The sequence below is a fragment of the Humulus lupulus genome, chromosome 4 (genome assembly GCF_963169125.1).
Source record: "Humulus lupulus chromosome 4, drHumLupu1.1, whole genome shotgun sequence".
Lineage (NCBI taxonomy): Eukaryota > Viridiplantae > Streptophyta > Magnoliopsida > Rosales > Cannabaceae > Humulus > Humulus lupulus.
The window spans coordinates 189889053-189909112 of record NC_084796.1 but is presented as its reverse complement, the minus strand read 5'-3'; the positions used below and the strand labels follow the sequence as shown (position 1 = coordinate 189909112).

Genomic DNA, 20060 nt, shown 5'->3' with positions numbered 1-20060 from the left:
GATTAATATATAGTACCTATGGTTTCAAACAATGGAATTTCTTTTATGACAAAATGCTTTTCTATTTAACATGCTCATTATTGTTTTTAGTTGTCTTTTGAATCATTTTGATAAATATAATTACATCAGTAGCTGAAATTCAAGTTATATAGCATGCATTATTATTACAACTCTGGATATTGGGGCCATTTAAGTAATTTTGTACATCCGAATGTAATATTGTATATATACATCTAACATTGCTCAAAATTATATATTATAAATGTATACATGTAAAATTACACATAAATGATACATATATATATATATATATATTATTGTGTACTACTAATATAATGCAACAAGAACAGTTCTCGAAACTACACCCTACCTCTTTATATTTATTATTCTCATTATATAACCTATTGTTTTTCCAAAGCAAATGTCATAGCATTCATATCCTAAATGCTTAAACTCTGTATCTTTACTTTTATGCCCAAATTTTTGTATGCATTTTTTTTTTTTGGAAACTGCACTTCCCACCTAAACCTCAGACCTTGTGAATCAAGTTCAAGAACATATTAAGAAGGACCTTGATTATAACAGGAATAAAAAAAACTATTTTACTTCTGAGAGTAGAACAAAGACAGACAATCAAACCATAGATCAGTGATGGACCCTAAACGGGTATGTTTAAAAATTTATATATCGCAAGCGCACGAATCGTCCATATAGAATAGTGATCGTAAGCAAGGATGTCGAACCCAAAGGAGTTGTCTAAAATCGAAAATGAAACTATTTTAAATCAAAAGTAATAAATTCTAAGCTAGTTCCAAAGATTGATGAGTTTTAATAGTATGAACATAAAATGAAATATTGAAAAATAAAGCTTTTTAAGATAATGAAAATAAACCAATAATGAGTTGAAAATAAGTATTAAAAGAAAAGATTATTAAGATACTAGAATCCACAAAATGTAAGTTTAATAATATTTATTAGTATATTGATTCCCAAGTTTTAGTGATAGTTAAAATAATTTAAACTATCATTTTCCAAAAATATTTATAATTTTAAGCACAATTTTCTTATAAAAAGATAGGATTTTTCTTCACTTTTCAAAATTATAATTTCAAAGCATTTAGTGTAAATCAATCTAATGAAATAACAAATAAATCAATGAACATTATTTATAAGGCAAAACATAATATTTTTGTTCTAAGCATGGATGTGTACAATTTAATGACACATCTTACACAAAGAATATTATGTTTATGCACTAATGAAGAACAAAGTGTAAAAATGTTCTAACAATCTAAAATACAAGATATTTAAGATGAAAGAAATATATGAAGAAGAAAAATCCATAGACTTTGTTGCATTACAAGGGAAATCAACATACAACATAAATATTACCTAGTTACAAGTTGCTTCATCATGATCTTAATAATCTTATGAAAAAGATTAGAAGCACATAACTAGAATAGAAATTACAAAATAAATGACATACATACTTGCAAAATGCTCTTGAAAAACCCAAATGGAAGAGATAATGGTAGAGAGAAAATGAGAGAAAAAGATGGTAACCAAAAAATTAAGCACCCCAAAAATGGTCTTGAAAGTCCATATTTATAGCCAAAGTGAGTTTATTAAAATAATCAATTTAAATTAATTAAATTGATTAGATTAATTAAATAAAATAAATATGGTATGTAGAGGTAAATTATAGGGTGTAATGATGATGTTGTGGTGAAAATGTGTAGGAAAAAGGGTAAAAAGTTGGCATTTTTGTCATAGGGGACAAAGGGACAAATTGCATTTTTGTTGGGCTCAATAAGGGAAATGGCAGCAATGTGGTGGTTGGGTGTTGGAGGGGGGGCCACGGGTTGGGCCTAGAGTGGGCCTCACGTGGTTGGGCTTTTGGAGAAACACCATTTTTCTTGTTACTTTCTTTCAAAATTACCATCTTTCCTTTGATTTTCTTGCTTTTCAAGGGCAATAATTTTCCTACACAATAAATTATAAACTAAATTAAAATTAAATATTTTCATTAATAAAATATATCATATAACTCCCATGAAAACATTAATTAAAATTTAATTTACATAACATTTAATTTCAATAAAATCATATTTTTAGCATTCAAACTAACAATACTAATTTTAAATAATTAAACTACAACATATTATAATAACATATCTATAAAAACATATAAAAATCTAGAAAACTACAATAAGACTAATAAATTAAAAATTACATAAAAACTTAATAAGTTAATTAAAAACTCATGAACTAAGCAACAATTAGCATGTAAAACATGGTAAAATAACTCTATTTTGTAGAGTTATCACACCCCCAAACTTAAAGTTTTGCTAGTCCTCAAGCAAAAGAAAAATTAAAATACACATATATTTTTTTTTTTTATTGGTGATATAAAAATGATTTTCTCAAAAATTGCACAATGAAAATAACTCTCAGAAATTATTATGAATAAAAGTTAAGCTTATATAATTAATTAAATTGTCAATTTTGCTTTTAGAAAATATGTTTTTATTAAAATTATTTTTCACTTAAACTTATAGGAAATAAGAGTTTTTATGAAAAATGTAATTTTTGTTACAAGCAAAATTGACCCTATAATTAAAAACAAAGCTTAAAAATTATTCATACTTTTAAGAGAATTAATTTCAAACTCAATCAGAATTTTTATCATTGAAAATGAAAAATATCACCAAATTTTTTTTTTTTTTTTTTTGTAAATAATTTTTTTAAATTTTTTTTTTTTTTTGAATTTTTATGAAAATGAACAAATAAAAAAAAAAAAATTAACAAAACCACAACATATAAATAAATAAAAAAAATTCAAACAAACATTTTTTTTCTTTTCAAACAAGCATACATAAAATAAAACACAAAACATTAAAAACAATGCAAAGCAAACATAAATAAAACACAAAACAAACACAATAAAACTCGATACCCCCAAACTTAATTTAAGCATTGTCCTCAATGTGTCAAAATATAAATATAAATTAAAATTGACAAGAGTGTAAAGTTTAGAATGGTCGTACCTCGATATTGTGCATTGCGAAGATAGAACAAGATAGAACAGGATACAACTAACAAAAATTAAATCGCACATAAAACAACAATACAAATAAAACACAAGTTATCAAGATCACACAGGAATCAAAGAGCATGGTAAACAGGGTCCTCAAGGAGTATCTCATCCACTTCATCAGTTTTTAATTCCAAAAATGGTTTTAATTTTTGTCCATTAACTTTAAATATATCACCATTTTTAGGATTTTCAATTTCAATAGCTCCATGTGAAAAAACAATACGAACAATGTAAGGACCAGACCACCTAGAGCGTAACTTTCCCGGGAATAAATGCAAACGAGAGTTGTATAAAAGGACTTTCTGACCTGGATAAAAATCTTTTCTCAAAATATTTTTATCATGGTAAAATTTCATGCGATCCTTATACTTTTTTGAATAGTCATATGCATCATTCCTAATTTCGTCTAGTTCATTGAGTTGAAGCTTTCGTTTCTCACCTGCTTTGTCTAAAGAAAAATTTAACTGCTTAATTGCCCAGAAGGCTCTATGTTCTAACTCAACAGGTAAATGGCACGCCTTCCCATACACAAGTCTGTAGGGTGACATGCCAATGGGCGTTTTGTACGCGGTACGATACGCCCATAATGCATCAATGAGTCTTAAGGACCAATCTTTCCTAGTTGGATTCACAGTTTTTTCTAAAATGTGCTTAACTTCCCTATTAGACACTTCAACTTGACCACTAGTTTGTGGGTGATATGGTGTTGAGACTTTATGTGTAATGCCATATTGTTTCATCAAATGTTCAAATGGCTTATTACAAAAGTGAGTACCGTTATCACTAATTATAGCACGTGGTGAACCAAAACGGGAAAATATATTTTCTTTCAAAAAACGAAGCACAACTTTGTGGTCATTAGTGTGGCATGCAATAGCTTCAACCCATTTAGATACATAATCGACTCCAACAAGAATATAAAGATTACCAAAAGAGTTAGGAAATGGTCCCATAAAATCAATGCCCCAAACATCAAATATGTCAATAATAAGAATAGGATTTAAAGGCATCATGTTTCTTTTAGTTAAACTTCCTAACTTTTGGCAACGTTCACAAGCTTTACAATAAACATATGTATCATGAAAGATAGTAGGCCAATAAAAACCACATTGTAAAACTTTAGCAGCTGTTTTCTTACCACTAAAATGTCCTCCACATGCATGATCATGACAAAAAGATATGATTTTAGACTGATCACAGTTTGGAATGCATCTTCTAATTATTTGATCAGGGCAGTATTTAAACAAGTAAGGATCATCCCAAATAAAGTTTTTCACCTCAGAATAAAATTTAGATTTATCATGCTTAGACCAATGAGATGGTATTTCTTTAGTGACCAAATAATTAACAATATCAGCATACCAAGGTAATGAAGAAATATGCATTAATTGTTCATCAGGAAAAGTTTCAGTGATAGGAGTGGAATCATGTATAGTTTCAACAACTAGTCTAGATAAATGATCAGCAACAACATTTTCAGATCCTTTTTTATCACGTATTTCTAAGTCGAATTCTTGTAAAAGCAGGATCCAACGGATCAAACGAGACTTAGCATCTTTTTTCGATAAGAGATATTTTAATGCAGCATGATCAGAATAGACAATAATTTTAGATCCTAACAAATAAGATCTAAATTTCTCCAATGCAAAAACAACAGCAAGCAATTCTTTTTCGGTTGTGGAGTAATTTAATTGAGCATCATTTAAAGTTTTGCTAGCATAGTAAATTACATGAGGTATTTTTTCAAGTCTTTGTCCTAAGACAGCACCTATAGCATAATCAGAAGCATCACACATTATTTCAAAAGGTATTTTCCAATCAGGAGGTCGAATAATGGGTGCAGTAGTCAACAAATTTTTTAATTTTTCAAAGGCAACATGGCAATTACTATCAAAGACAAAAGCATTTTCTTTTCCAAGTAAATGGCATAAAGGCCGAGAAATTTTGCTAAAGTCTTTTATAAATCTTCTATAAAAACCGGCATGGCCTAAGAATGATCTAATTTCTTTCACAGTTTTAGGTGGGGGAAGTTTTGAAATAAGGTCAACTTTAGCTTTATCAACTTCTATTCCATCAGATGAGATTACATGACCTAAAACAATTCCTTTTTTAACCATAAAATGACATTTTTCCCAGTTAAGCACAAGGTTTTTCTCTTTGCAACGAATTAAAACAAGTGAAAGATGGTGCAAACATTCATCAAAAGAGGAACCAAACATAGAAAAATCATCCATAAATACTTCAAGAAATCTTTCAACCATGTCAGAAAAAATCGAAATCATACATCTTTGAAAAGTCGCAGGTGCATTACATAATCCAAAGGGCATGCGACGATATGCAAAAGTTCCAAAAGGGCATGTAAAAGTAGTCTTTTCTTGATCTTCTGGGGCGATGGGGATTTGGTTATACCCCGAATACCCATCAAGAAAACAATAATATGCATGGCCAGCTAATCGTTCAAGCATTTGATCAATAAAAGGCAATGGAAAATGGTCTTTTCTAGTAACATTATTCAACTTTCTATAATCTATGCACACTCTCCACCCTGTTTGTACTCTAGTAGGGATTAATTCATTTTTCTCATTTTCAACAACTGTGATCCCAGACTTCTTAGGCACAACTTGAACTGGACTAACCCATTGACTATCAGAAATAGGGTAAATGATACCTACGTCTAACAATTTTATGACCTCTTCTCTAACTACTTCTTTCATATTTGGATTTATTCTTCTTTGACATTCCCGAGAGGTTTTAACATTCTCTTCTAGATGGATTCTATGCATACATATGGATGGGCTAATTCCTTTAATGTCTCCAATGGTCCAACCTATGGCTTCTTTATGTTTTCTAAGGACATCTAACAATTTACCTTCTTGTTCTTTATCTAAAGCGGATGCTATGATAACAGGTAAGGTTTCAGACTCTCCTAGAAAAGCATATTTTAAATTTTCTGGCAAAGGTTTAAGGTCTAACTTTGGAGACTCAGAAATTGATTGAACATGACCTAAGGGTGAAAAAGGTTCAACTTTGGTTTCATTTAAGGGTATAGGCTCTACCAAAGAATTCACATCATCATTAGAGTCATCAACATGCAAGTTCATACCAAAGTATTTTTCACAAAAATCAAATAAGTCATTTCCATCATTTTCACAAATACTATCTATCATGTTAACTTCATGCACTTCTTCACACTCAACAGATTTAACCACATTAAAAACATTCAATTCAACAGTCATATTTCCAAAAGATAATTTCAAAACACCATTACGACAATTTATGATTGCATTAGATGTAGCTAAGAATGGTCTACCTAAAATGATAGGAATTTGAGCATGCATATTTTCCACAGGTTGAGTATCAAGAACAATGAAGTCAACAGGAAAATAAAATTTATCAACTTTTATCAAAACATCCTCTATAATGCCTCTAGGAATTTTTACAGAACGATCGGCTAATTGAAGAGTTATAGAGGTAGGTTTTAGCTCACCAAGACCAAGTTGCTTATAAACAGAATAAGGCAATAAATTTACACTAGCACCCAAATCAAGTAAAGCTTTGTTAATAAAATGATCACCAATAATGCATGAAATTGTGGGACACCCAGGATCTTTATATTTAACAAGACTCTTATATTGAATAATGGAACTAGCTTGTTCAGTTAAAAACGCCTTTTTAGGAACATTAGTGTTTCTTTTAACAGTACAAAGATCCTTTAAAAATTTAGAGTAGGCAGGAATTTGTTTAATGGCATCTAAGAAAGGGATATTGATACTAACTTGTTTAAAAACTTCTAAGATGTCATTATATTGGCTGCCTTTTTTAATTGGAAGTAATCTTTGTGGGAATGGGGCTTTTGGAATGAAAGGATGGATTGGAGTTTCTTTGTTTGATGAGTCATTGAGATTAGAACTAGGAGGCTGACTCTTTTCTTTTTCTTTTTCATTTTCAACCTCGGGTATGTAATCGGGTTTGACAATTTTCTTTCCAGACCTAAGAGTTGAAATTGATTTGACTTCTCCATTATGACTAGACTTTCCTATCTCATATTGACCTTTTGGATTAGGGATAGGTTGACTAGGGAATGTTCCTTTTTCTCTATCAGCTAAAGCAGTGGCGAGTTGTCCTACTTGTGTCTCGAGTTTGGTAATAGATTGAGATTGATTTTGTAGGATTTGTTGGGTGGATTGCATAAATTGTTGTAAAGTATCTTCTAAGGAAGGTTTTCTTTGTTGCGAATATGGTTGATTTTGTGGGGCATGAGCTTGGTTTTGTGTGTTGTATTGGTGCCCTTGATTCATTTGGGGTTGGTTTTGTCTCCATGAAAAGTTCGGATGGTTTCTCCAATTTGGATTGTAGGTGGACGAAAATGGGCTATCATTTGGTTTCCCATAAGTATGAAGTGCATTGGCCTCCTCAGAAAAGGCTTCTTGGTAGGAAGGGCATGATTGGGCATTATGGCAAGGACTAGAACATATAGAACAAACATCTTTTCTAGGTTGAATTGGAGAGTTTATAGTTTGGCTTATGGCTAAAGCTTCTACTTTTCTCGCTAATTTATTTAAGGATGTTCTTAAGTCTAATTCTTCTTTTACTTCATACCTTCCTCCTCTTTTTGGTGAATTAGTTGACCTAGACCTAGGATCAAAATAATTCCATTGTTGTGAATTGACAGATAAATCTTCAAGGGCGTCCCACGCCTCTTGTCCTTGAAATTTTAAAAATTTTCCAGTATGCATAGATTGAATCATTTGACGATTAGAGGGAGTCAAACCATCATAAAAATATTTTACAAGTCTCCATTTTTCAAAACCATGATGAGGACATTATAATAATAAATCTTTAAATCTTTCCCAACATTCATAAAACTCTTCATTATCTTTTTGAAAAAACTCGGAGATTTCTCTCCTTAGACTATCAGTTTTAGACATAGGAAAAAATTTCAGTAAGAATTTATTATAAAGTTGATCCCATGTAGTTATAGACCCCGTGGGAAGGGAATTTAACCAGGCTTTTGATTTGTCTTTTAATGAAAAAGGGAACAATCTTAGTTTGACCGACTCATCAGAAAAATTTTGAAATTTAAATGTTGAGCAAATTTCTAAGAAATCTTTGACATGCATGTAAGGATCCTCTCTATCTAACCCATAAAAAGATGGCAATAATTGAATGATTGCGGGTTTAAGCTCAAAATGAGTAGCAGAAGTAGTAGGTAAAACAATGCATGAAGGAGCATTAGATGAAATAGGTGCAAAATATTCAAGCAAAGTTTTTTCAGGCACAACATTTTCATCAAGAATATTAGCAATAGGTTCCATGATGCTCAAATTTTTACTAACACTTTCAATTTCAAACAAAGATAAACGTCTTTTTACTAATCGTTTTTTAGAGTTACGTTCCCAATGATGCATACAATTTTTCACAAACAAGGCAACAAGGATAATCTCAAACAAACAATTTTCTGATGTGGAAGATTAGTTAAAACCGCAACCACAGAGCATACTTAGAATTTTTAGAGATTTCACAACAATATAATTCTTATGGTTTACTTGTCCCCAGGCCTATTTGATTCCACTTACTCGCGCACTACTAACAACTCCCCGAGGTTAATTAGTAGAGGCGGATGGGAATTTTGGTCAAATTTCCTTTAAGCAAGAATTGCTTATGGTGAAAGGACAAGATTTAGGTTTTTTTTTTTTTTTTTTCAAGTATTTTTCACAATATTACGCTAAAATATTAAAGAAGACAAAGAAAAATAAGGCAAAAATTAAATAAGACTAAAATTTAAGCAAGAGTAGGGAGGCATAGCATGCCATCAACCATAACAAAATTAAGGTAAAAACTAGGAGGCACAAGTGCCATCAACTTAAACATAAGATAGAGGACTAGGAGGCAAAAATTGCCATCAACTAGCTAGGAGGCAAAATTGCCATCAACTAGTAATTTGCGGAAATTAAATAAAATAAAAATTACAACAATATAAATAAAGAAAATTACAACAAATGTCAAGAGGCACAAGTGCCATCAATTAACAAAGATATAAAAGAAATAAAATTACAACAAAATTAGGAGGCACAAGTGCCATCGACTATAAAAATTAAAAGGATAGATAGGAGGCACAAGTACCGTCAACTAAAAAAAAAAACAATAAATATAAATATAAGTATATATTTTTTTTTATGGGTGGTTGAACCGTCCCAAATTTCTTTTTATCTTTTTTTTTTTTAGATTTTATAGATATATATTTTTTTGTTTTTTTTTTTTTTAAGTGTAAAAAAAAATTAAAATAACTAGTAGAAGAATTCACTAACCTTGAGATAAATTCGTTTCTTTTCTCTTGCAACTCCCCGGCAACGGCGCCAAAAACTTGATGGACCCTAAACGGGTATGTTTAAAAATTTATATATCGCAAGCGCACGAATCGTCCATATAGAATAGTGATCGTAAGCAAGGATGTCGAACCCAAAGGAGTTGTCTAAAATCGAAAATGAAACTATTTTAAATCAAAAGTAATAAATTCTAAGCTAGTTCCAAAGATTGATGAGTTTTAATAGTATGAACATAAAATGAAATATTGAAAAATAAAGCTTTTTAAGATAATGAAAATAAACCAATAATGAGTTGAAAATAAGTATTAAAAGAAAAGATTATTAAGATACTAGAATCCACAAAATGTAAGTTTAATAATATTTATTAGTATATTGATTCCCAAGTTTTAGTGATAGTTAAAATAATTTAAACTATCATTTTCCAAAAATATTTATAATTTTAAGCACAATTTTCTTATAAAAAGATAGGATTTTTCTTCACTTTTCAAAATTATAATTTCAAAGCATTTAGTGTAAATCAATCTAATGAAATAACAAATAAATCAATGAACATTATTTATAAGGCAAAACATAATATTTTTGTTCTAAGCATGGATGTGTACAATTTAATGACACATCTTACACAAAGAATATTATGTTTATGCACTAATGAAGAACAAAGTGTAAAAATGTTCTAACAATCTAAAATACAAGATATTTAAGATGAAAGAAATATATGAAGAAGAAAAATCCATAGACTTTGTTGCATTACAAGGGAAATCAACATACAACATAAATATTACCTAGTTACAAGTTGCTTCATCATGATCTTAATAATCTTATGAAAAAGATTAGAAGCACATAACTAGAATAGAAATTACAAAATAAATGACATACATACTTGCAAAATGCTCTTGAAAAACTCAAATGGAAGAGAGAATGGTAGAGAGAAAATGAGAGAAAAAGATGGTAACCAAAAAATTAAGCACCTCAAAAATGGTCTTGAAAGTCCATATTTATAGCCAAAGTGAGTTTATTAAAATAATCAATTTAAATTAATTAAATTGATTAGATTAATTAAATAAAATAAATATGGTATGTAGAGGTAAATTATAGGGTGTAATGATGATGTTGTGGTGAAAATGTGTAGGAAAAAGGGTAAAAAGTTGGCATTTTTGTCATAGGGGACAAAGGGACAAATTGCATTTTTGTTGGGCTCAATAAGGGAAATGGCAGCAATGTGGTGGTTGGGTGTTGGAGGGGGGGCCACGGGTTGGGCCTAGAGTGGGCCTCACGTGGTTGGGCTTTTGGAGAAACACCATTTTTCTTGTTACTTTCTTTCAAAATTACCATCTTTCCTTTGATTTTCTTGCTTTTCAAGGGCAATAATTTTCCTACACAATAAATTATAAACTAAATTAAAATTAAATATTTTCATTAATAAAATATATCATATAACTCCCATGAAAACATTAATTAAAATTTAATTTACATAACATTTAATTTCAATAAAATCATATTTTTAGCATTCAAACTAACAATACTAATTTTAAATAATTAAACTACAACATATTATAATAACATATCTATAAAAACATATAAAAATCTAGAAAACTACAATAAGACTAATAAATTAAAAATTACATAAAAACTTAATAAGTTAATTAAAAACTCATGAACTAAGCAACAATTAGCATGTAAAACATGGTAAAATAACTCTATTTTGTAGAGTTATCAATCAGCTCAATGAAAATCCAGTCCCTAAAGCAAAATTCCTAATACTATCTTCTTCCAATAGTCAAAATTGGTTGGTCAAGGTAGAAGTTCTTGAAGTGAGTTTGTCCCCATGCAATGTAACCTTCCAACAATCTACTTGGAGCATAAAGACTGAGACCTTTTTCAGTACAACTGCAAATAATCCTCTAAAGTATTAGACATTAGTAGTGACAGCATAGCTTCTACAAACATTTCAAGAATAGAAACAAAAGGAATCAGTTCTATTCTAGCATTGGATGGTTTTCCCATAAAATTAGTATCAGATACTTAGTTAGAAATGCATAAATTTTGCCTATCAAAAACACCAGGCATTACTTAATGCAAGAAACTTGGTGCCTAAAACATAAATCATACCTGAGTTAGTTACTAATTGAACTGTAAATTACCTCGGAATTTATTATCTTGTGTAACAATCCCAAATGTTTCTGCAGTTTCTCGAATCATGATACCGCTCACTCCAGTGAATGCAGATATTTCACACTCAGCAACTGAGAAAAGAAGACTTCAGTAAGAAACAAGGAAAGAGATATGGAAAATATTGAAATAACAAATACTAACTAATATGAAAAGTAGATTTGGGTTTAGACTATTTTAGTCCAAAAGTCAAGGCAGTGTGGGAATAAACAACAAATAGCTAATATATCCATACAAGGAAAGATCATGACCTAAAATAATAGCACCATGTAAATCCGCATCCAGAAGACACTGAGCCAACTGATTTTTCCTGTAATATTGAATAAAAATACCATTAAGCAACAGCTTGTAAATTAGAAGCAAAACACGAAAATGTGTTGAAAGAAGATTTGAAATCTAATATAGCTGCAATACCAGCCAAAGAAAATGTCTCACTCACCCACTACTTTTGAGAAGTTGGGTCATGTAACTTTTCCAAAGCTCATGCATAGGTTTAAAGTTTTCAAATCTGCAATCCAGACACATTAACAAAACGAAGAAAATAAACTTAAGAGTGAGATGTAAACTCACTTGTGAAACTCTCGAGGCAAATCAAGCGATCCGTGTTTTTTATGTTGTTTCATGGACATGTGCTTTTTTGACCGCTTTGAGTGCAATCGCAAAGCTCTTAAACGAGAACCTGTAGATATACTTCGTCCTTGGACATAATTATCCAGCAGAATCCAATTGTCAATTCTTTTGTTTCTGGATCCTTGCATGTACTTATGAGCTGAATCACCATTTTGAAGAAGTTCATGCAAAATATTATCAACTTTGCTTTCTTTTCTACTAGAAATCTACATTGCACCAGGCAGAATGTCACACAGAAGCTATTAACTGCGAACTTTTTCAGTCAAAGAAAGTCCAACCGTTTTAGTTCAAAACCAATACCATACCTCCTCCACATTGGTCGTCAATAGATTCTCATGTACAGTTTGAGAGAGTTTTAAGTATGCTTGATCATTTTTATCGACCTCTGCACAATTTACACCAACAAAGTTATCTTTCTCTCTCTCTCTAAAATATATTTATAAGAGTACAAAAAATACACAAAGGTGTATAAATAAACAATCTTTTTTTTTTTCCTTCAAATTTAGTTTAGCAAAACTAGAGCAATACCTTCTGAAGCAGAATGACCCGAAAAGGTGAAATTTCCTGCAGACAAAGTAAGGTTTGGGTACAATTAGTTTGGTATGAATATTGAGCTGCACCATCATGAATTTTTTTTTTAAGGGAAACAATAGAAACCAATAATAAAAGTTTGGATTCATAAAGAACAACCTTTCTTAGAAGGGGGTATAACTGTGGTAGGAGCCATAGATGAAGAACCAATACATTTAGACTCTTTTCCATATTTTATGTCCTTTTGCTGCTGAACAACAAGGTCAGCTTTTGCAGCTGCGAACCTTCGCTCTAAGGCCACCAAACTGCGTTTCATTTGATCTCGTGGAGCTGTGTCACTAGACATAAGGAGGCTACAATAATAGTTTACCCTTCCAACTCACTAAACAAAGTTGAACAAATTACAAGCACTAGTTAGAAAAATTTAGAGAACCCATAAAAAACGACATTGTAGAGAAAAATTACATCAATCTTAGTTGCTTGTGTAACCATGGTTCTCTCAAGCATTTTGGCAAACACCTTCCATACATGACTTTCGTTTTTTTAAAAAATTATTGTGCTTCGATTGTTACTATCTGTTCTAATTAATTAACGCATATAAACTCATCCAAAATTATATAAATATATGAAACATAACTAAATAAAACGTGTTTTTGAAAAGCTTTAAAATATTGACTAATATAGAATTAATCTTTATATATCATCATCTAGAAAATATGTGAAAAGCTATAAAATTGAAATTACACCAATAATTATGTAAACTATAGCCTGTCCACTGCACATGGAAAGTCTAGAATAGTCAAGATCACAAGTGACAACAAAATCATTTAAAAAAGGCACTAGTATGATCACAATGGTAAATATAGATATATATATGTACATATATATATAACATTACAAAAAAACTCAACTATACTAATAAGTTGGTTCCTTTTTCGTTCGAATTAGCTAACAGAGATTTAACTACTCTTTTTCCATCAATACAAATATCTTCGACCCCACCAAAATTATATATATATTTATTTATTCCAACACCATCTTTATGATATTTCATACACAATATTTAAGGTTCATAACCCATTGAGATATTCCAAATCAAACTGTTTTTGCCATATCAAAAGTTCCACTCCAATCTTCCTATAAGATAAAGCTCTCTAAAATTGATCTTAATCTTTCTTATTTTCAACACAAAATATAAGGCCATAGCCACAAGGGAGTTGTGTCACAAACTAAGTCTAAGACTAAGATAAACAGCCACACCATAAAAAATAAGTAAGGATTCACAATCCACACACAAAAATGAATGATAAAATTCATGAAAATACCCGACTCTATCAACGAAGGGAAGAACACATGACTTATCAATACCAGCTATTAATAATCTACAACCCATAACATAAGAGATTAAAAAAAACATAAAAATCATTCAATTTACTCGTATGTTTCGCTGAAGCATTCCATCAAACACTTAATAAGCATTTTTTGAGTAAAGCTAAAGCTTAGTGTTGTATAAATTTGTGAATTCGAAAGACATCCAAAGGAGAAGCATCAAAACATTGATTGACTTACAAATCAAAATTGAGTGGAAAACAATGCTCAAAGTGAGAACTGCAAGGAGTCGACGGGGGAAGGCGGTGCTGGCGCCGGTGGAGGTCTCGACAGCAGTGGAAGCCTTCACGAGCGAGGAGGTCTCAAGTGTACAAGGCTGAGAAAATCTTTAGCTGCCAATTTGTTTCCAACTTGGATTTTAATAAGGGAAACAAAATTGTATCACTAAAAAAAAATTCAAATGAAAAATAATGAAATTTTCAAATTACAAAATTCATTGTGAAATTTTAGAAAATATTTTTTCTCATTTTTATTCTCTACTTCTTATTAACAAAAATAAAATAAAGTCATTTACTATAATTACTTTTAAATTTTCAATCAAAGTCTATAGCTATTTTACCTTGAGTCCTAGCCTAGGGATTGAAGTATCTTTCTTCCTTTCCATCTATATTAACAAGTAAGTATTGTTAGGTCCAAATTGGTATTCTTATAATTTTTTTTTGAGAAGTATAATAATTTTTATTCAAACTCAATTTTCATACAATGTATATATATAGTTTTTATTTCACAAAATAATTAAAAAGACTTGAAAATTACTATTTCCCTTCTTTTCCAAACAAATTCCTTGACGAAATGTTTATTTCTCACTCAAGATAATAGTTTATACTTTATAGTACAATCAATCTCATTTTATTTACATTATCCGAGACTAAGTGACTCTTTGATATTTTTTTTCTTTTCAAAGTTGTGTTTTTAGAAATGAGAATAGATAAAAATTTTGTAGTTTAAAAAAAAACAAAAGGTATTGGGTTAATATTTTTTAAAAATAACTTTTTTAGTTTTTTTTTAAATCTTAAACAAAAAATTAATAAATATATTTACAAAAAGAAAAATGTTTTAAAAATTTATAATAAATAATGAGATAAATATCGTGAAAGGAAAAATAATATAAGGAGTGAGAAAAGTAAGGAGAAAATTTTTGAGGAAAGAGAAAGTAATGAAAAGGAAATTGAGAAGAAATAAATTGATACGAGAAAAATTAAAAAATAAAGTGATAGGAAAGAAACTGAAGATAAAATAGTGAAAAGAAAGAAAGTGATGAGAGAAAAAATAATGACAGAAAAAGTGATGTGAAAATAAATAATGTGAGATAATAATAATTAAAAAAATAATATGAAAAAAGAAAAAATAAATAGACAAAAAATGAAAATTGAGAACTAAAAAGAACTATTTATTGTTCTCAAAATTTTTTGTATTTTGTAACTTTGTTTATAAAAGTTATTTTCTAAAAACATGTCAAACACCTTTATTTGTTCTCAAAAAAACAATTTTTTACTTTTAAAAACAAAAAAACAGATTTTTTAATTAAGGAGAGAGACACTCTCTTATTCTCTAAATCCAACATCCCTCTTTAACAGCTATTACAACTTATCCAACTGGCGTGTAATAACAGTTTGGTTTTTACTGTGAGATGCAACTTTAGCTTTTGTAATTAGAGAGAAAGGATATCAAAGAGAGTTTTGAGAGCACAAGAGAGGTTGTACTTGGGGCTCGGGCTTGGTTTCAAGGGTACTAAATGTGAGTTTTTGTGAGAGTACTGGTGAGAAATAGAGAAGCTTTGATCTCTGACTGTTTGAAGAATTGTAACAGCTATTGTTCTTAGTAGATTGTTGGGGATGATGCATAAACTGGAAGTAGACACTGCTATGGCCGAACCAGTATAAATTTGGTGTTCCTTGTCTTTGATTTGATTTCTCTTTCAAGTTCCATTCATTTCAATTCTATACTTGTTTTGTTGCTGTTCTTCTAACCTTGTTTGTAGAGATTTCAAGTCTTGTTGTTATGTTTGACAACAAAATCAGAGTCAGTTTGATCTTGAAGAATTTATTTTGAATTGGACTAAAAGAAACACTAAACAATAAAATAGGAAATAAAATATACATATATTACATGGAATTCTAAAAAAGTAATGAATTCAATAGAATGATAATCTGTTCTTTATAAGTAACAATAATAATACATTCAAGTCACACGATTGGGTTCTGAAATCTGACTTTTTTAAAAAAAAAAAAATATATCAATAAAGGTATATGTGACAAATAACAAAGAAAATTCAAATGACATAACCCCCTAAAAACTAAACTTTACCCCCACACCCCAACATTTTCCCCATAATTTGATACAAATTAAATCAATCTTAAAAAAGATTCTTCACAAATAAATTTAACCCTTTTATTTCTCTATCTCCTCCTTTCTTTTCCTTCTTTGAACCTCTTCCTTTGTTCAACTACCATTTAACTGCCAATACCATTGCTGCTGTTCTCATTGTTTTCTGTGACTGTAACAACAGACTTTATAGAACTGGTGTCTACCCTTGGTGGACCAGAATGCCGCCTTGGCTTTGCAGGGGAGGGTGGGAACGCCAACCGTTTCTTGGCTGTCTCTGAGGATCCCTTCTCCAGTTCCCCATTTTTCTCAGCTCCAAATGGACTTTGCAGCCTGGACTTGGCTCTTGCAGACTCAGTTGGCACCATGTAACTAGGAAGTGCAGGAGAGCTAGCAAGGCTCTTGTCATCTCTCACCGACGAGCCAGCAATGCTATGCCTTCGGAACCTATCTGACTGCATGCTGACCATGCTTCTGTTATCATCATCCGGCACCCTACTCACTCTTGGGCTCGCAGACTTCACTTTCTTAGATGGCGTCGAAGAAATTGGCTTGGTTGGAGTTGAGGGGGACTGGAAACCAATATTGCTTGGCTTTTGATTGGCGGTAGGGGAGGAAAGCTTTTCGGAATTGAGAAGGTATTTGGCATAAGATTTGTTGATTTCGCCGCCAGAAATGCTGCGACTCTTTACAGATGAAGCATCAGTGTTTGAATCTTTATCCATTGTGCCACCGCTGCGATTCTCCCATGGTCTAGCAGCCATCCATCGTTCGAGCCAGCTCCAACCCCACGAGGGATTCCTTGGATCCATGAACATTGGGTTTACAGATTTCGAATTGTTCTTCAAGGTTTGCTATAATAAGAGTGATTCAAGGGTCAAACTCACAACTTGGTTTCAAATACAAAGAACAAAAAAGTAAAGTTCAAAATTACTTAATAATTAAAAATAAGCATTTAGTCTTACTTATAATCATTGTAAAATCTAAAACATAACTATCCCTAGCAAATGTAAATGTTTTCATTGCTCAATAGACCCAAGAGGGGTAGCTTAAGTGTCTAAGGTTCAAGTCCCTCTTGGGTACCTACATAGATACTGCTATGGTTTTCTGGTCCACAAATATCGTAGGGTTAGGCGGGAGCCTAATTTAAAAAAAAATTGAGGACTCAATAAGGCACAAGCTCGACACTGATGGTATCGTTCAATCAACTCATTTCATATACTTTTCCTTTTGTATTTTCACTACTCATCTATGATAGAGTTTAATTATGTAAAAGGAAAGGAATGGATTACCTGATGAGAGAATGCATAAGCTAATGCTCTTTCTCTTCTCATAGCAGCTTCATACTTGCCAAGTAGGTTTGCTTCAACTTGTTCCTTGGACTGTAAGCTATCATCCCATTCCTCCCCAAGCTGTAACAACTTTACAAGTTAACACCATCACAAATGTGGTTTTTCTAACCTAAATTTAGCCACATAACTGACAAAATGTTTGGATACCTCTTTCTGTTTTGGTAGCTATATGAAATAAAATATTAACACATTTTGCTACCATTTTGAAAAAAAATTCTTAACAAAGACAGTTCCTAATATCATGCAGCAACATGTTAGAGAATGATTCATGCCCCATTTAATAGATAACCAATGGATTGAGTTAAAAAAATAGACCCGCAAGTTCTCAAGCTCTTTCGCATGTTTCTGCAAGAGTTGTCTTTGGAGAGCCTGATTCTCCTCCAACATCCTGATCCTCCTCGATCGAATTTGAGACTGCACTCGAGCCAGAGTCTGCATACACCGCAGGGTATTTGTGGCTTGGCGTTTCACAACAGAACCCTCCATCAGTAATTTCAGCCTCACCAATCCTCTTAAGGCACGCAATGCCCTTCTAGCCTGAAAAGTTTACAACATAAATTCACCACCACAGAGAGTATGAAAACAAAGATTCCATGACAAGATAACTCGGTGGAACATTAATACCAGGTATCCTCGGAATGCTGTTTGAATCTTAACAGCAGCTGCTTCTTCCCCAAACTTTCCAGCAAACCGAGAAACTCTAGGGGCCGGGACAACCTCTGGGGCTGTCTGAGTAGCAACAACCACAGGCTCAGCCACTGCAGCAGGGTGAACTGCAATGGGGTTGTCATGGTTGTACTGTTCAATTTCTGCATCCGCTAATTTCACCTCTTCTTGTGGAGGAAGAGGTGGCAATGCAGCAGCAGAAGCTGCTGTGCCAGCATCAGAATCCAAGTGTGTTGGCTTCCCAAACCATTTCTTTTTCGATTTACTTGATCTCTGAAGAATGATAATGAAATTTCAGTCATTCACAAACTTGCAAAAGCAGCAACATTTTTGAAATAATGAAAGAAAGAAAAAAAGAAACTGAAAATTTTCAAACCCCGGCTGTCTTCTCCTTGGATTCTGGGCTGAGAGCTTTCTTCACATTAGAAAACCAATTTCCTTTCCTTCCCATCTTCTTATCATTCCTTTGGTTGACCCCTTTTGAGCAACAAATCAAAATACAAATCAAACATCTGAGAACATAATAATTTTCCCTTTGAAGGAGTAGTTGAACAAAAAGAACTACCACATCTGGACATTCAAAATGCAAGTGACAAGGGTTAAGGTGGTCAAATTGCTATTTATGTATTCCACGGCAGAAAAATGCATAAAAAAATTAAATCATAATAATAAAAAGAAACTCAGGATACTCGGTCTGTGTGAAATTAGAAACTCTAGAAAAGAAAAATTAAAAAAAAAAACTACCAATATTGTGAATCTACCTTGGGCTAATCCACCTTAACTGATCTAGAATAGTTGAATTTCCCATCTGCAAGAGGTTTCTCTACCACTACAGCATAAATCTCACAATCTCTTCAATCTTTCTACATTTTCTCAGCTAGCAAACGTAAAAAAGCTAACATTTTTATCCAAATTATGTCCAACAAGTAACTGGACAAACTTAAAAATCAAATGGTGAAACACCCAGATTCTAAAAATGGCTAATATAAAACAAAATCAGAAAACCAAATAAAACAAAAACAAAAAACCCAGTTGAGGGGTCCAAAGAAAGAAAGAAAGAAAGGAAGAAGCTTGCTTACAAAGAGGTAGATCTCAAGGAACCCTTTTGTTCACTTCCACAGATTTGGCTCTCCTCTCTCTATCTTCAAAACAAAACCAAAAAGAGACGATATTATTGCAGACTTGAGAAGAAGACTAAGGAAGTAGTAGTCAAGACTCTCTCTTTCTCTCTTTTTTTCCCCTAAGCCACTTTGTAAAGAGGAAAGAAGAAAAAGATCAGATCTTGGCAAATAAGATTTCATTGATGGAGGAATATGAAGAAGGCCAGCTGGGTTTTGTTAATGTGTCCCCACTCCCTTTGGTGGGGTCTCTTTCTTCTTTCAATTCCCAACAGTAACTCTTCCTCCTAATTTGGATCAAAAGCATCACATACTATAATACTCTCACTCTCTCTTCTCACTTTTCACTTAGCCCACAGCTAAAAAGTGGGGCTACAGAGAAGCTGAAGACCGTCTTTTTTTGTCAATTTATATCAAACTAGATCACCAATTAATTAACGAGAATATACTATTTTAC

The 20060-nt window shown here is 31.6% G+C and overlaps 2 protein-coding genes and 1 non-coding gene across 5 annotated transcripts; 1 reads left to right on the top strand and 2 right to left on the bottom strand.

Annotated features, from left to right (window-relative positions):
• Nucleotides 1-7903: 7903 nt before the first annotated feature.
• LOC133833390 (small nucleolar RNA R71) lies at nucleotides 7904-8010 on the top strand. Its single transcript, XR_009892771.1, has one exon. It is a non-coding gene; the product is annotated as a small nucleolar RNA R71 (small nucleolar RNA).
• Nucleotides 8011-10303: 2293 nt separating this feature from the next.
• On the bottom strand, nucleotides 10304-14804 carry LOC133831062 (ribonuclease MRP protein subunit POP4-like). Of its 2 annotated transcripts, XM_062261229.1 has the most exons (10): nucleotides 14702-14804; nucleotides 14323-14474; nucleotides 12913-13135; nucleotides 12751-12786; nucleotides 12528-12607; nucleotides 12163-12428; nucleotides 12032-12100; nucleotides 11844-11902; nucleotides 11565-11666; nucleotides 10304-10796 (listed from the first exon to the last, which is right to left on the bottom strand). In XM_062261229.1, exons 3-10 carry the CDS (start codon nucleotides 13097-13099, stop codon nucleotides 10513-10515), a joined length of 1083 nt encoding a protein of 360 aa, XP_062117213.1. In that variant the 5' UTR covers nucleotides 13100-13135; nucleotides 14323-14474; nucleotides 14702-14804; the 3' UTR covers nucleotides 10304-10512. The 2 variants fall into 2 exon arrangements, with proteins under 2 accessions (XP_062117213.1, XP_062117214.1); XM_062261230.1 differs by lacking the exons at nucleotides 10304-10796; nucleotides 14702-14804 and adding an exon at nucleotides 11010-11310 and having other exon boundaries at nucleotides 14323-14608.
• A 1443-nt stretch (nucleotides 14805-16247) lies between these two features.
• Nucleotides 16248-19789, bottom strand: LOC133831061 (protein IQ-DOMAIN 2-like). Of its 2 annotated transcripts, XM_062261227.1 has the most exons (6): nucleotides 19565-19789; nucleotides 18862-18962; nucleotides 18444-18758; nucleotides 18135-18356; nucleotides 17760-17879; nucleotides 16248-17321 (listed from the first exon to the last, which is right to left on the bottom strand). In XM_062261227.1, the coding sequence occupies exons 2-6, from the start codon at nucleotides 18934-18936 to the stop codon at nucleotides 16596-16598; spliced, it is 1458 nt and encodes a 485-aa protein (XP_062117211.1). In that variant the 5' UTR covers nucleotides 18937-18962; nucleotides 19565-19789; the 3' UTR covers nucleotides 16248-16595. The 2 variants fall into 2 exon arrangements, with proteins under 2 accessions (XP_062117211.1, XP_062117212.1); XM_062261228.1 differs by lacking the exon at nucleotides 19565-19789 and having other exon boundaries at nucleotides 18862-18981.
• Nucleotides 19790-20060: the final 271 nt, after the last annotated feature.